General features: G+C 36.0%; 1 protein-coding gene across 3 annotated transcripts in view; it reads right to left on the reverse strand.

Moving 5' to 3' along the window:
- The window catches only part of tmem63ba (transmembrane protein 63Ba), a 32,345-nt gene that overhangs the window by 2,981 nt on the left and 15,140 nt on the right, over nt 1-14,224 (reverse strand). For 2 of the 3 annotated variants that reach the window (XM_039672271.2, XM_039672270.2), the window contains exons 4-23: nt 13,278-13,316; nt 10,429-10,519; nt 9,261-9,298; nt 8,596-8,738; nt 8,414-8,465; nt 8,218-8,326; nt 7,175-7,245; nt 6,007-6,087; nt 5,460-5,583; nt 4,715-4,848; nt 4,448-4,585; nt 2,989-3,142; nt 2,788-2,894; nt 2,614-2,700; nt 2,144-2,209; nt 1,857-2,019; nt 1,579-1,684; nt 1,311-1,478; nt 323-438; nt 164-226 (exon numbers count right to left, since the gene is read on the reverse strand). In XM_039672271.2, coding sequence (XP_039528205.1) covers nt 164-226; nt 323-438; nt 1,311-1,478; nt 1,579-1,684; nt 1,857-2,019; nt 2,144-2,209; nt 2,614-2,700; nt 2,788-2,894; nt 2,989-3,142; nt 4,448-4,585; nt 4,715-4,848; nt 5,460-5,583; nt 6,007-6,087; nt 7,175-7,245; nt 8,218-8,326; nt 8,414-8,465; nt 8,596-8,738; nt 9,261-9,298; nt 10,429-10,519; nt 13,278-13,316 — 2,050 coding nt within the window. The remainder of the gene's footprint in view (nt 1-163; nt 227-322; nt 439-1,310; nt 1,479-1,578; nt 1,685-1,856; nt 2,020-2,143; nt 2,210-2,613; nt 2,701-2,787; nt 2,895-2,988; nt 3,143-4,447; nt 4,586-4,714; nt 4,849-5,459; nt 5,584-6,006; nt 6,088-7,174; nt 7,246-8,217; nt 8,327-8,413; nt 8,466-8,595; nt 8,739-9,260; nt 9,299-10,428; nt 10,520-13,277; nt 13,317-14,224) is intronic. The other variant, XM_039672272.2, reaches the window with a different exon arrangement.

The following is a 14,224-nucleotide window of genomic DNA, read 5'->3' on the forward strand; positions in this document are numbered from 1 at the left end:
ATAATTTGAGTGTGCGGCTAAATTTTACACCCAGTTGCACATGTGCGACCAGTAAATTTGTCGTTTCTTTTCCCGTCGTTTTTTTGTCGTTTGTCGTTTTAAAAAAAAAAAAAACTAGGGATGCAAAAATTCCTTCTTGCTCAATATGATTATGAAAACTTACCACAGACTTGACAGGTGGGGATGAACCTGGTGGTCGTCCATTGTCCACACCGTCCATGTCAATCTGTTGTAAATACAGGAAGATCACTTTGCTGATTAGAGGAAGTTCTAGGCTAAACTGTGTATTAAAACTGAAAAATTAGATAAAGTGGTTTCTGACCTTATAATTGTGCGCACTGAGGTATTTAAAATGACCAAAGACGACATGGCAGAGGCAAATGATGATGGTGATGATCAGAACCACAAAAGTAAACATTGATGTTGGAGCGCTAAAACCTTTAAAATTGAAAAAGCAGGGGAGAAAAAAATGTTAGAGACATGACAATAATCTTTGTGCAGTTAATCTCTAGTATAGTTTCTAAAGCCCAATTTCAACAATAATCCTTTTTGACCACTGAAATGCACCATATGGTAACCGTTGCACTTTGTGGTGATGTGTGCACAATGTAAATATGGACACTTTTATTACTGACATGCTGGAAACTGTTTACAAGAATATTACATTCACCACTCCAATACTGTGAGTATGTATATTATATACATAAAATTAATTAATTATATAGATAAATTAGGGCTTTTAATCTAATTATTTAGACAAATTTGACTGGGGGGGGTTTTTGTGTACAAAAATTAGCTTAAGAATTTTTCAATTGATTAAACGTAGAATTTATTACACATAAACTTTTATGCATCAACAGCCATGAGGGTGAGTAAATGACAGAATATTCATTTTTGGGTGAACTATGCCTTTAATGGATTTTTTTAATGAAATGATACTCTTAATAAAAACCTAAACCGCCAGTAGGTGGCGGTAAATGTCTAAATGAGTAAGTCATTGGGCCCTATCATAACAAGTGTTTTTTGCTAGTTTCAGCCCGGCGCAGTTATCATTTTCACGTCCTGTGCCACGTTGTTTAAATGGCAAATGCATTTGCGCCAATCTGTTCGCCCATGGGCTGCTGGTCTAAGAACGAGGTGCATTGTTGTTGGTGCAAGTTGTCACTGAGGTCCCATGCAAATTTATTTTTACAGACGTACCCATGAGAAACAACTTACCGTCCGAATAGGACTTTTGACACCTAAAAAGGCTGTGTAGGAAGGCAGCACATTAGTGTTTAAAACAGAGCCACTGTTTGGCGGTGTCTTACTTGTACGGACAGTAGAGAAGAAGAGCAGCCAGAAGAGGCAGAGGATGGGTGCTGCCACCACTTGGTTGACAGCTCCAGAGTGGATTTTTTTATCCAGTTTGGAGGGTAGGTAGGCATAATACATGTTGTACCTGTCCACCAGGTGCTTCAGTAGCATATACATCAGGCCTGCAGACAAAATGACAGTCAAACAGGTTTTTACTCTGTTTGAAGATGATGTAAGTGGTGTTTGCCTGTGGAACAACCACCACCACAATGCGTCACTCACCAAATGGTACAATAATTGGACAGGTGATGCTGTAGGTCATGACCACAGTGAAAACGTTCATCATCCAGGCATAAGCAGCTCCAAACTGGAACTCATAAGCTTGATGCTGTAACAAAACGCAACCACACGTGAATCACAACATTACGATACGAGTTATCGAGCATAAAGAGAGGAATTCAGAAATAAATACATTAACAGATGAGATATTTAGTAATCATGTTTATATGATTATAATAGTAAGGCTGAGAGTATCGTTCACACTTGAAAATTACACAGACCTTCTTCACGTTGCGCCTCTCGGCTGCTGAGCGTGCCAGACACAGTCGGATCATGTACATGAGAAAATAAGGAATGCGTAACAGGTCCATGGCGTTACCGATGAAAGCAGACGCGATTACATAGTTCACAAAGAAAGCTCCGTTATCTGGAAGAAAGACACACCTAAAGGAAAAGAAATCAATCCATTAAAACTTTGCTATCTGCAATCTCAAAATGTATGCGCATGAACCAAATGTTTTGTAAATCCTTTAATCAAAATCAGATGGTTAGAACTGCAAATCCTTACTCGAACCGGACTTTTGCCTGGTCAAGAAATGTCTTGTCAAAGAGCCAGCGGAAGAAAACATCCAAACTGCATTTAGGAAAAGACCAAAAGAAATGTTTAAGGCAAATGAGAAACAGGTCAGTCCAAAATTACCTGGATAAAACAGTTTAGATTTTTTTTTTACTCAAAAGACAATATTTGTGTTTGAAAAATTTCAAATTGAAATATACATCATTATAAATTAGCACACTTGCATACATCAACAATGTCAAAAGATTGTTTATTCAGGATTATGTTGCTTAATAAACTATTTTAACCCCCTTTTAAGATAAAATTAAATAGTTTGTATGCGAAATCCAGTAGCTATTGCGAAACAGTCAGTGTTCTTTAAAGATATATTAAAACATATGCAGAAAAGATGAGATAACTCTTTTTTCATCATAACATCTGTAGTTCTAACTTTTCGATGTAAACCAGGTATGATAAAATACCTGCTCAGGCCCAGAGATGGCAGCAGCAGAACCATAAATATGAGGAAGGTGTAGCATTTGTGCATGGTGGTTCTGTTCTCTCCAGATCTGAAGAGCAAAGGTCACATACTCTATGAGTCCACCAGAATATTTAGCATTAAAAAAGACATTGATATAGAGGGTTTGTTATTGTACCGTGTCCAGTGGGCTTCAAAGAAGGCAGAGTAGTAGACGATGGTGGGGAGAAGGGCCGAGAAGCACCACAACAGCAGGGTGGGGAAGAACTGGGTGATGATGGGGTTCTGGAGGAACAGACAGAAGGAAAGTAGGGAGTTGATGAGTGACAGAATCATGACCCCCTTAGTCACACTGCGTTGTGATGTGCCGTCTCCTTACATTTAGGTACTCCACGGGTTTGGTGACGTTGAACTTGTCCATGGTGGAGATGATGATGGCAGGGGTGGTGAGGAAGAAGAGCAAGATGAAGAGAAAGCAGTTGATGACAAGGCAGCGAAGCCACCAGTTGAGGCCACCAGTGGACAAATGCTCCCTGTGGAGAACAAAGCACAAGGTATATACAAGATATATAACAATTTAAACAACTACTGCAAGTATATCCAACTTTACCTTGATACATACAGTACGCTTACGTTAAGCAGCATTTTCTACATAGCAAATCTGACCTACTTGATATTGAGAACTATATTATCACCCAGTGATGTATATAAAAAAATTTGGATAAATAGTATAACCTACTTTACTATTTACTACTTTACATACAATAAATTAATGTGAAACTATTATATATATATATATATATATATATATATATATATATATATATATATATTAGGGCTGTCAAACGATTAATCGCATCCAAAATAAAAGTTTGTGTTTACATAATATATGTGGGTGCACTGTGTATAATTATTTTGTATATATATATATAAATTTACACACATGCATGTATAGTTAAGAAACAAATATTATTTATATAAAAAATATTTATAGTTATATATAATATAAATTATATATAAATCTATATACAGTATATACATGAAAATATTTCTTAAATATATACAAGTATGTGTGTGTATTTATATATATATATATATATATATATATATATATATAAATAATAATTATACACAGTGCACCCACATATTATAAACACAAACTTTTATTTTGGATGCGATTAATCGTTTGACAGCCCCCTAATCTTTCGCAAATCTTGGATGCGTGACTATTGAGAAAAGCAATGTATACTATAGCAATTCTCAGCTGCCTTGATTATTTTTATTTAGTTGCAAAATGTATATCCTCGGCCAGCTCTTTTTAAAAAAGTGGATATACAAGTATGTCCAAATACATATATTGTATAACTGTTTGATTACTTGTATTGTCGTATAAAAATGTATATTGTTGCCCAGCTCTAATTTGCTAAATGTGACTATAGGGCACGAAGATATTAAAATATTATAAACATTAACATCATACTTGTAAAGCTGCTTTGAAACAATGTGTATTGTGAAAAGTGCTTTACAAATAAATTTGACTTAACACTCTCCAAAAATAGCCTAGTTGCATTTAAAATGGCAAGCCCTAGTCAATATATAAGTAATAATAATAAAATTAATAATAATATGCATTTTGCAATTTCCAGTCCACAATGAAATATTATGGTATCATCGATTTCAGATTTACCTGCATGTAAAAAATAAATAAATGTACGGTTTATTCTGGCCAATAACTGCCCATTAACACAGGAAGTAACTGACCAAAGTGGATCCTGTCTAGCACTGTGAAACTACAAATAATCATAATAAATTCATGAGATTAAAGATGAGGATGTTACCAGTAAACATTCTGTGGATTTGGAGCATATGTGACTGTCCAGTTGAATGTGTTGAGCCCGTTGCTGAAGGGGGAGGACTTCGGCTCTCGTCGACAGTGACTGCCATGACACTGACACGCATTAAAATCTTTCAGGATGCTGGGAAATGAAAAAACAAACAAACAGGTATCATGGTACCTCAAAGAATACAATGGTACTTCCATGATAATTTTCAGTACTTTGGTTAGTGTCAACACACACAGATACCAAAATGTCTATTAGACTTACAGGGCTGTCATGGCTTCATTCTGGAAGGTAACAAAAGCCATTCCCAGAGGTTTAGTGTTGACTTTCTCACGTTCTTTTCTGTATTCTTCCTTTAGTTTGGCCTCAAGCTTAGTGTAGTAGTTGATAGCCTCTTCCTGCAGGAATGGATTAACATTACAAGAGTTAGACATCACTACTAAAATACTTTTTGTTGTAAAGACCCCATGAAATAAAAATATGATATTCTGGTCTCTAGATGTGGCACAGGTCCCATCCTCAATGCAATGTCATTTTCTGGCCTGTTTGATCAACTTACTTTGCATTTTGCGCAAAAGGGAAAATGTCCTCCCTGTAACTTGCTAGAGAGGCATTACAGTCAATGTCCAGAAGGGGGGGATGTGTGCTACGGAAAAATGGCTTGTGATAAACTGGAAGTATGCTCATCTAATGAGGACACTTGGGAGCTGCTGAATATACCTGCGCTGATGTTGAGCATGTCTCACAGCAGCAGAGCGTACATCATCCTGACTAATATGACTGTAAATACAATGAAGCGGAATTACAGGCAGCAAGACAGCGGCTGTGGGCATCCTGACTTTGTGTCTAATGGGAAAAGGCTATGCATTCATGATTTACATTCGAATGTGAAGTGAAATGCATGATGGTTCATGTACTAATATGAGATCAAACACATTGGGCGGGGTGACTGGAGAGGTTATATGCATGTGACATGTGAAACTCCCATGAGCCTCAGGGTGACACTGACCTGCTCGCAGCCACTGATGATGCAGCAGCAGAGGTGGCCGCAGGGTTTGGGGGTAATCATGTTGGGAATGTGCTCCTTGGCCATCAGGTCCGTGTAAAACTTTTTGCTGCGTTCTGCCTTTTTCCTGTAACAATTTACATTAAAACATGTTAATGTAAACAAATAAAATAGAAAATTTCAAACAAACATAAATAACTAAATTAAGTATCTGACTGGGCAAGATCTATCTATCTATCTATCTATCTATCTATCTATCTATCTATCTATCTATCTATCTATCTGTCTGTCTGTCTGTCTGTCTGTCTGTCTGTCTGTCTGTCTGTCTGTCTGTCTGTCTGTCTGTCTGTCTGTCTGTCTGTCTGTCTGTCTGTCTATCTATCTATCTATCTATCTATCTATCTATCTATCTATCTATCTATCTATCTATCATAGTACATATCAATGCTCAATGACACAAATCGGCACCTTATTTTTCTAAAGTTCCTTGTGTACAATACTTAAAATGGTGACTGAATCTTGTCTTAACTCAGCTTGTAAATTTCTTTACCTTTCAGACTCCAGAGACATAAGCTTGGCCACATCGTAACAAATGCGAGCATCCAGAACTACGCAGTTATCATATGCTTTCCTGGATATTAAAACAAAGAGATAAAAAGGTGAGAATGTGTAAAAGGCATAAAGAATTTATATCTATATAAGCATTTCTAGTAATTCCAACTTTCTCATTTAACGTGGCACTGGAACTCAATGATAGTCTTGCAGGAGCCAGACTTCACTATTGTCTGGCGCTCACTGTAGTTTATGCTAGCCAAGAATTGCTCACTTAGACAAAAAGCGAATGACCACCACACCAAGTAAAATGAAGCCATTGCTTTTTTTATGTGATGCACAGAGGCGAGTAAATCAAAAATCAATTATACCAAAATAAAAGACTGGCGTGCAGCAAATTGGTAGGCTTTTCAAATAATGACACAGCAGTCTCTGTGAGGCGATGTACATGCTGAAGACAGGAGTGGTAAATTATTTGTACACTATCAGTTCTTAAGTAATGTCTATGGGAGTCTACAGGGCTGATGGTTTTTTCCCAGTTGGCTGCAGTCGGACAGATTGCAATATGCTTTGAGATGCCTGTGAGACTAAGGCGTAGGAATCAGTTCTACTTTATTTTGTGTTCGTTCTACACATCCTGCCTTCTATATCTTTCTTTCTCAATCGGTCTGGACCCCATCTGTGTTTTCCCATAAATCCTTGACATAGAAGTTGAAAAAGACATGTATTGTCCTGACACATTCTTCAGCAGTAAATGAGATTAGATAAACTGAGTGGATGCACACACTGAACGTCTTGTAGCCACATGACCACTTTCGAACAATTAAAACAGATAAGGTTGTCATTTTCTTACATGTCTCAGCATAAGCCTAGGCATCTTAGTGTGCTTGAATTTACTGTGTGGTTTGGGATAGGTCACTCCAAAAATAAAATCCTCATGTCCAAAAGAGAACACAAGAACATCCAGCAAAAGGTCCAAACAATATTGGACCCCATTGAATGTCAATGTAAGGGGGAAAAACTCTTCAAAATATCTCTACAGAAGTCATACAAGTGCATACATTTGAGATTTACCCATATATAAAGTGCTTTGAAAAGCGCTATATGAATGTAACGAATTATAATTACACACTTAGTCTTTATTGATGATGAGAACAAGAACTTACTCAAAATGCTGCTTTATTTCACTCTCTTCTGCATATTTTGCGATCCCGTTAATGAATAAAGTGCGTTTCACCTGTGAAAGGAGACAATGTGGAGACATCAGAGTACAGTTTGTTAGCATTAGAAATATTATTTCAACCATAATATTGATTGATGCTCTATGCTGATCTCCATTAAGAGAGCAATGTTTTCATGCAGCACTAAACTACGTACCTTAGGATATACATATTTAATTTGATACAAAGGACAGCGAGTCGGTGAAGGGACATATTTATCTGTTCTTATCATATTCGTTCACTTTGTTAAAAATTAACCAAGTTTACATTCTTTAAAGATTCATCTGTACACAGAAATGTTTTCATCATGTATTTTCATCAAAACATAATATGCCTCTGAAACGACTTCATTGCCAAGGTCTCTTATTTTCAAACTCCTTTTTCACATTTTTCAAATTCCTAATGGATAAAAACCAAGTCCCACCCTCCATTATTTTCAGGTTGAATATCCCGTTTCAGATTACGCAAGAAAAGTTGGTTGCAATGGGCTGTTTACCCTGACTTTGCTCATAACTCTCTCCCAGGGAAAAGTGAAATATTTGAGTAATGTGGGTTTATGGCAAAATGAAATCTGAAAATAAAGAAATGCTCCTGGCTCGATTAAAATAGTTGTTACTATAAGTGTAAGATACTTACAACTGAATTAAAACGTTAAAATTGACCAGTGTTCTTAAGGGTTTAAAAGCAGAAATGTGACGCTTATAAGTTATACAACTATTTTATGTGGTACAGGACATTATTGCTATATATGTTACTATTTATATTTTGAATAGTTTTATTTTTTATTTTTATTTGAGTAGATCAAGTTAAACTAAATGAAAATGGCAACTAGCTGAAATAAATTTTTTTTATTTTAATTAACATTTACCTTATTTCAAGTAACGAACATGTTGTTGTAATTAACTTAAATAACCGTGGCTGTAAATAGAAACTTGTATTGAACCCAGAACATTTCTTTGAAGTGTTGTGGGTAAGTTGTCTCTGCTCACCAAGTCATCCTCTTTGTAGTGCATCTTTGATGTGTGTCTCCTCATGCTGTACACAGTCAGTAACAGATATAAGCAGGCAAATGTAGTGTGCAACCATAGCAGATTATTACTGAAAGAGAGAGAAAAACATAGCTGATGCATTCATCAACCATCTTTCAAAGGTCAAGTAAGTGTCACAGACAATACCCGCGCTTACTCAGAATATAAGTTGGCAATTGTAGTTCGCCCAAAACTGTAGGCATTATTTTCTGCAGAGAGAAAAGACAAGAAACTGGTCAAAGGGAGTCTTTGGTCGCATACAGTAAAGGAAGAGAAACTGGAATGGCTGCATTCAGACATATAATCCTAGATGACTCACTCTTAACTTTTCTGACTCACCTAATAGGTCTCCTGAGAAGTTAACAGGCAGGACAATGCCCACAGAGAGCACACCCACCACCACCAACAGACCAATGATGTGCCGCTGGAATGAGAGGTAGTGAACGGCATCCTCGCCACACTTCTCCCTGATCTCGTCATCTCTGGAAGGGGTGAGAGAGATGTGTTAGTATACCCTTAAAAACCCTAAGATTTTTATCTGATTAAATTATTAACTATAAAAGAATAATAATACAATCTTAAATTTATTAATATTACTTTTAGTAAACAAGCACAATATTTAGCTCACAATATAAACAAAATAGCACTATATAAATGAAATATTTGAAAACTTTTGATACATTACATTGAAGTATTTGACATTACAGTGCACAACAGTGAATATAATATCATTTTGGCTAATTTTGTTATAAACTTCACTTAACTGGAATAATTGGACTAATCTTTTTCTGGTGTATCGTTTCATTTCCTCTACTTCTAATTTAAAAAGGACCATAGTCACTGTTGGAGTTTTGTGATCAAAAAAAAAATCACACCATTTTTTTTATTGTTTTTGCAGCATATTTCCTATAGTTAGTAAGTCTTTACATTTCGAAGTTACAGTGTGTTAAAATAAACAGAAATACAGTAAGTATGTTCCTAAAGTAAAAGCAGAAAGGACTCACTTTATCCTGAAGATGGCAGTTAGCCAGGAACAGAGACCCTACAAAAAGAGCATAAAATTCAATTCACTCTCTCTAACTATTGTCTGTCAATCACCTCAACATTCAGAGACATTGACAATGTCTCCAAAGCAGTTTCAGGAGTTGTTAGAGAATGCCTGGGTGCACGTGACACCAGTTTACATAAGTGCAGTTATTCCAGATCACAGCAGGGAAGGGAGAGGCAAACAAATGGCTGTCAAAAGGCATGTGTGCGCCATTATGAAACCCACAGGTGTGTGTGCATTAACAGTGAACTGTGAACAGTATGCAAATTTTGCACAGAAACCCAGATGATCATCTGTTTTCGAGAGTGAACCCTTTCAAATGACTCATGCCGGGGATTGCACCTCTCAACATGTGTCATGTGCTGCTTTGACCTTCACAAAAAAAGCATTGCACATAAAATCGTATAACAATAATGTTTTATTTTTAGCTGTAAGTATAGTTGTAGTAAACGATACTAACCCTGATAAAGACACATAGGAAAAATATCGTTGAAATTGCTTTCAAAACGGCTTATAGCTGATGAATGAAAAATCTTGACCAGAATCAGAATTCACCAAAGTTTAAAGAACTCAAAGAACCCCTTTAAAGAACCCCATAAGGAACCCCCGTTTTTACAATAATACTATTAGATTTAAAACCATACATCTTTTTAAAAGTCATATATCCATAGAACAGTAGTTGAGTTAACTTGTAGTCTCTGTGTTTATATTTACAAAATACAATTATGTTGGTCAGTGAAGACATTGGAAAACTTTTTTTTGTACTTTTGACTGGTAAAAAAAGTTCAAGAGATTGAACAAATCACAGATTGTGAGTTTTATTGCGGTTTACAAAATGTCTCAACTTTTCTGGAAATGGGGTTGTAGTTATCGCTTCATGTGAATGGAATGCAAATTTACACTTAATAATTATATTATTTATTAATGTGCATAGATTAGAATATTGCATAGCACTTTGTTCATAAATCCGTAAGATGGAAATACAAACCGAAAGAGAGAACACAAGCGCAGCGCTGGTCTACACAATGTATACTGTCAATACAGTGTATATTGTGCAGTATGCTAGTATTCCATTCTGCACATAGCCATAAGCATCCACAAAAATGACATTGCAAGCTACTTACGTTGTCCCTTTGGTCAAAGTCGACCGAGCTGGACACAGAGGTGAGACGCTCGTATCGGGAGTCGGCAGGCGTCTGCATGGCGGAGGCCACACTGAACACAAACACACATTATCAAACACATGCCCTCACTGAGCACTGAACTCAAGCTAACACTAACACACAAGTGTACAGTCACTTAATGGCATGCCACTTCATTCAGCAGTTATTACAATAATGATTAGATTGATGTTGATAATGGAAGATCTGTAATATAAAGCATTGTGATGATCATGGTAAAGGACTAGTTCAACCCAAAACTCTTCCTCTCCGCTGCAGTTCTCATTTCTCAGTTAATTCAAAAAAATAAAAGATGGTCAAAGTTGTTATTGATGAGACAAACCTTTGATGTATTATTTAAAATGAATCAATACAAACGAACAAATTTCCAGCAAATAACACGTGCTAATTCATAAATTATTTTTGTGGGCTTTTTTTGACAGTCAAGTCAAGATACATTTATCTGTATAGTATATTCACAATACACATTGTTTCAAAACAGCTTTACAGAAAATCATGATGTTAAAGTTTATAGTATCTTAATATCTTCATGCCTTTACATTCAGTCACATTTAGCAAATTAGAGCTGGGCGATAACATAGTTCACATTTTGGGATGATACAAGCAATCAAGCTGAATTGAGTTGTGCTATATACATATATACACACACACACTTAAATATACTATATGCATGGGGATACAGTTATATGCAAGTTATATATAGCAGTTATATACTTATATATGCAACTTTATATAAAGAGTTGGATGATAATATAGTTAGATTTTGCGACAAAATAAATAAAATTACACAGTTGAGATTTGCTATATGTAGTACATATCGCTTTATGTGAGTGTACTGTATATGTATGCAGATAAAAATGCATACAACGGATAAAAGTGAATTATATAATATTATATCATGATGATATAAACAATCACACAGGTCAAATTTCCTTTTAAGTATATATTGCTTTATGCAAGTATACTGTATGTATGCAGGTAAGTAGGATGGACAACATATTCAAATTTTTCTGTCTTGTCTTAGTCCAAATTATTATCTGGCATGGAAAAAGAGCAAAGGGTGGATAAATGACTATTCCTTTAATAATCTTTACATACCGCCAGTGGTGATAATTTATAAAATGCAGTTTATATGTCTATGTGGTGTTTTTAATATGCTTTAGCACCCTCAAGCGCCCCAGTACAACCGGGCCTAGTCCGTATAATTCGCTCTTACTTTTCTTCAGAATCAGTTTCGGGTTCAAACATATATGGCTGAATATTTCCACTTGCCATTGTGTAGCGTTTACTACAGTTGACCGAGTGGATTGGGTAGGTGCGATTGAGCTAATTTGCACATTCATGGCCCCACGTAAACAAAAAGCAAGGGTATAGTTTTACTTAAGCTATTTTAAGGCATGAAGACATTTTTTTACAGGAAAAAAAAACGTTTAAATATGTCATTGTGATTATTAAAGATTAGTTTTAAGGGATAAAATGATTGACCACAGGTGGATTTTAAGTGATGGGCACAGCTCCTCCAGGCTCACATTATTCCAGCTCCATTAGAGCATATCAAGGCTAACCACATGTTGGGCATGCAGCAATAAGTGACTGTGCACATACAAACGCAAACACAGAATTAGCATCAGAGGCTCAGGGGCATTACACACAGACTGTTCACATAGAGACTGCAGTAAACCTAGAAAGGAGATGAACATGCAGAGAGGAGCATACATTTGATTTGAGGCAGAGTGTGTTAAACAGAGATACACAAAGACACACAGATACAATGACCTCCAAAAGCCACAATTCATAAGTATGATCTTCAGTGCAATAAATAAAATGTACTAGAAATCTGCAAACGTATTTAGCTGCCTGTCTTTAAAATGGCATTATTATGTTTGATAATTTTCAGTCTAATTTATGTAATCAAAATAGTTTTTGGGGCCAGTGTATGTGTCACTCTCTGGCTACAATAATCACAAACATTTGGACTGATTCTATAGGACAACTTCTATAGGGTCCTTCTAATAAGTATCCACCCTTATTGCTTGTCAATGACCAAAACAATCAAATAACTGGACAAATCACAGGTTTTCATCAAAACAAGACCTTCCAGTCACACAGGGGTTTTCTATGACATCACAGGATTTTTTTTTTTTACCTCTCCCTGTAATCCTCTTCCCTGTGGGACCTATAGGGTGCTAAGACCCTGGCCAGAATGTCCACGCTTACAAGAACGAAAACATATCATTTAATGGTGAAGTGTGTAGTTTTTAAAACTTTACAAAGAGAAACTACACTTTGTAAACCATCAGTTTGACTTCCTATAAGTTCAAGACTGTGGTGCTTACAGAACATTGCTCTGTTATTCAAACTACTTCTGTGAATTTGAAAGGGACTACCTGTTTATCAGAACAATGGAAGACAGGGATTAGAAAATGTAGTAGGAGAGTTTAGGAATATGTTTGGAAACTATTATCTTTGCAGTTTCATTTGGTGATTCGAGTTACACACTTCATCTTTAAAAGACACAAATCCACACGAGACACATTGATTAGCTCAGGTAAATGTGATGATTATCTTGAGAAACCCTCAACCAATGGACTCTAGGAAAGAAGTAAATTAAAAAGGACAAGAGAAAGAAGTGAAAAGAGTTATTAGGAAACAGATACACACACAGTGAACAAATTCACCCCAAATCCACCCGATAGACACAGCAGAAGAAATGCCAGAGAGCAAATTCAAAAAGCGGACACAAGGTGTCCTTGGAAGATAGAGCTGAGCTGAAGTGTAAAAACAACACATACTATTCCTCGTCCAGACGCTGATAGTGCTGATTCCGCCTACTGATGAGGGAAAAGAAATGATTCAAGTTCATGCTTGACAAAATATGAGATCATTCATTCAGAGGAAGATTCTTTTACTCAGCTGAAATGCAATGACACTAATAATTCAATTCAAGTTATTACATGTAATCAGGAAATTCTCATTATTGGTTTTAGATGTCATATGATAAAATAAATAAGAATAAAACTATTCTAAAATTTATTTAAACAAACTATATTGAAAATACCACAAAATTGTTTAATCCTTGATTCTTATTGGATTGCATTTTTCTTGAGATAACTGCACATATCTCCAGTTTTTGTTGGCAGCTTTACAGTTCCACATCACTTCACCACAGGGCACAAACTAGTAATGGTGGCTTGACCTGTTTGCAAGCAAGATACTAAATCTGTGACGAAAGGAAACTGGAAAAATGTGTTGGGATAAACATACGTGGTCACCATGACATAAGTGCAGTAATTTACTGTTGAATTATTTATTAAAATTGTAATGGATAGCCAAGTTGTAACATGCATTAAGCTTCATGATCTGACTTTTCAGGATTTCACTTGACCCCAAGCAACATTTATAACATTTAAATTGATGACTGGAAAGTTATAATGTAGGTGTTGTACAAAAACCAAATGTTCAAATTAGAACAATGAATGCTGGGTAGGTACACACAAAATGAACCTTTCCATTTATTAAGGGTTGACACTTCTTCTGTAAATGGATCTGACTCAAGCTGAATCATGACTTTATGCTAGCCTGAAGCCCTGAAACATGGAGAGAAGTTTCTGACATCAGAGTAGTAAAATGTGACTATGGTATCTGACTGGACAAAAATTTGAGGTGCCCGGAATATAATCTGATCTCCCCATAAACACAATCTCTTATGCACTTATGTGCTGCTCAAACCAGTTTCCAA

The sequence above is a fragment of the Pimephales promelas genome, chromosome 11 (genome assembly GCF_988280905.1).
Source record: "Pimephales promelas chromosome 11, fPimPro1.hap1.1, whole genome shotgun sequence".
Taxonomy (NCBI): Eukaryota; Metazoa; Chordata; class Actinopteri; order Cypriniformes; family Leuciscidae; genus Pimephales; species Pimephales promelas.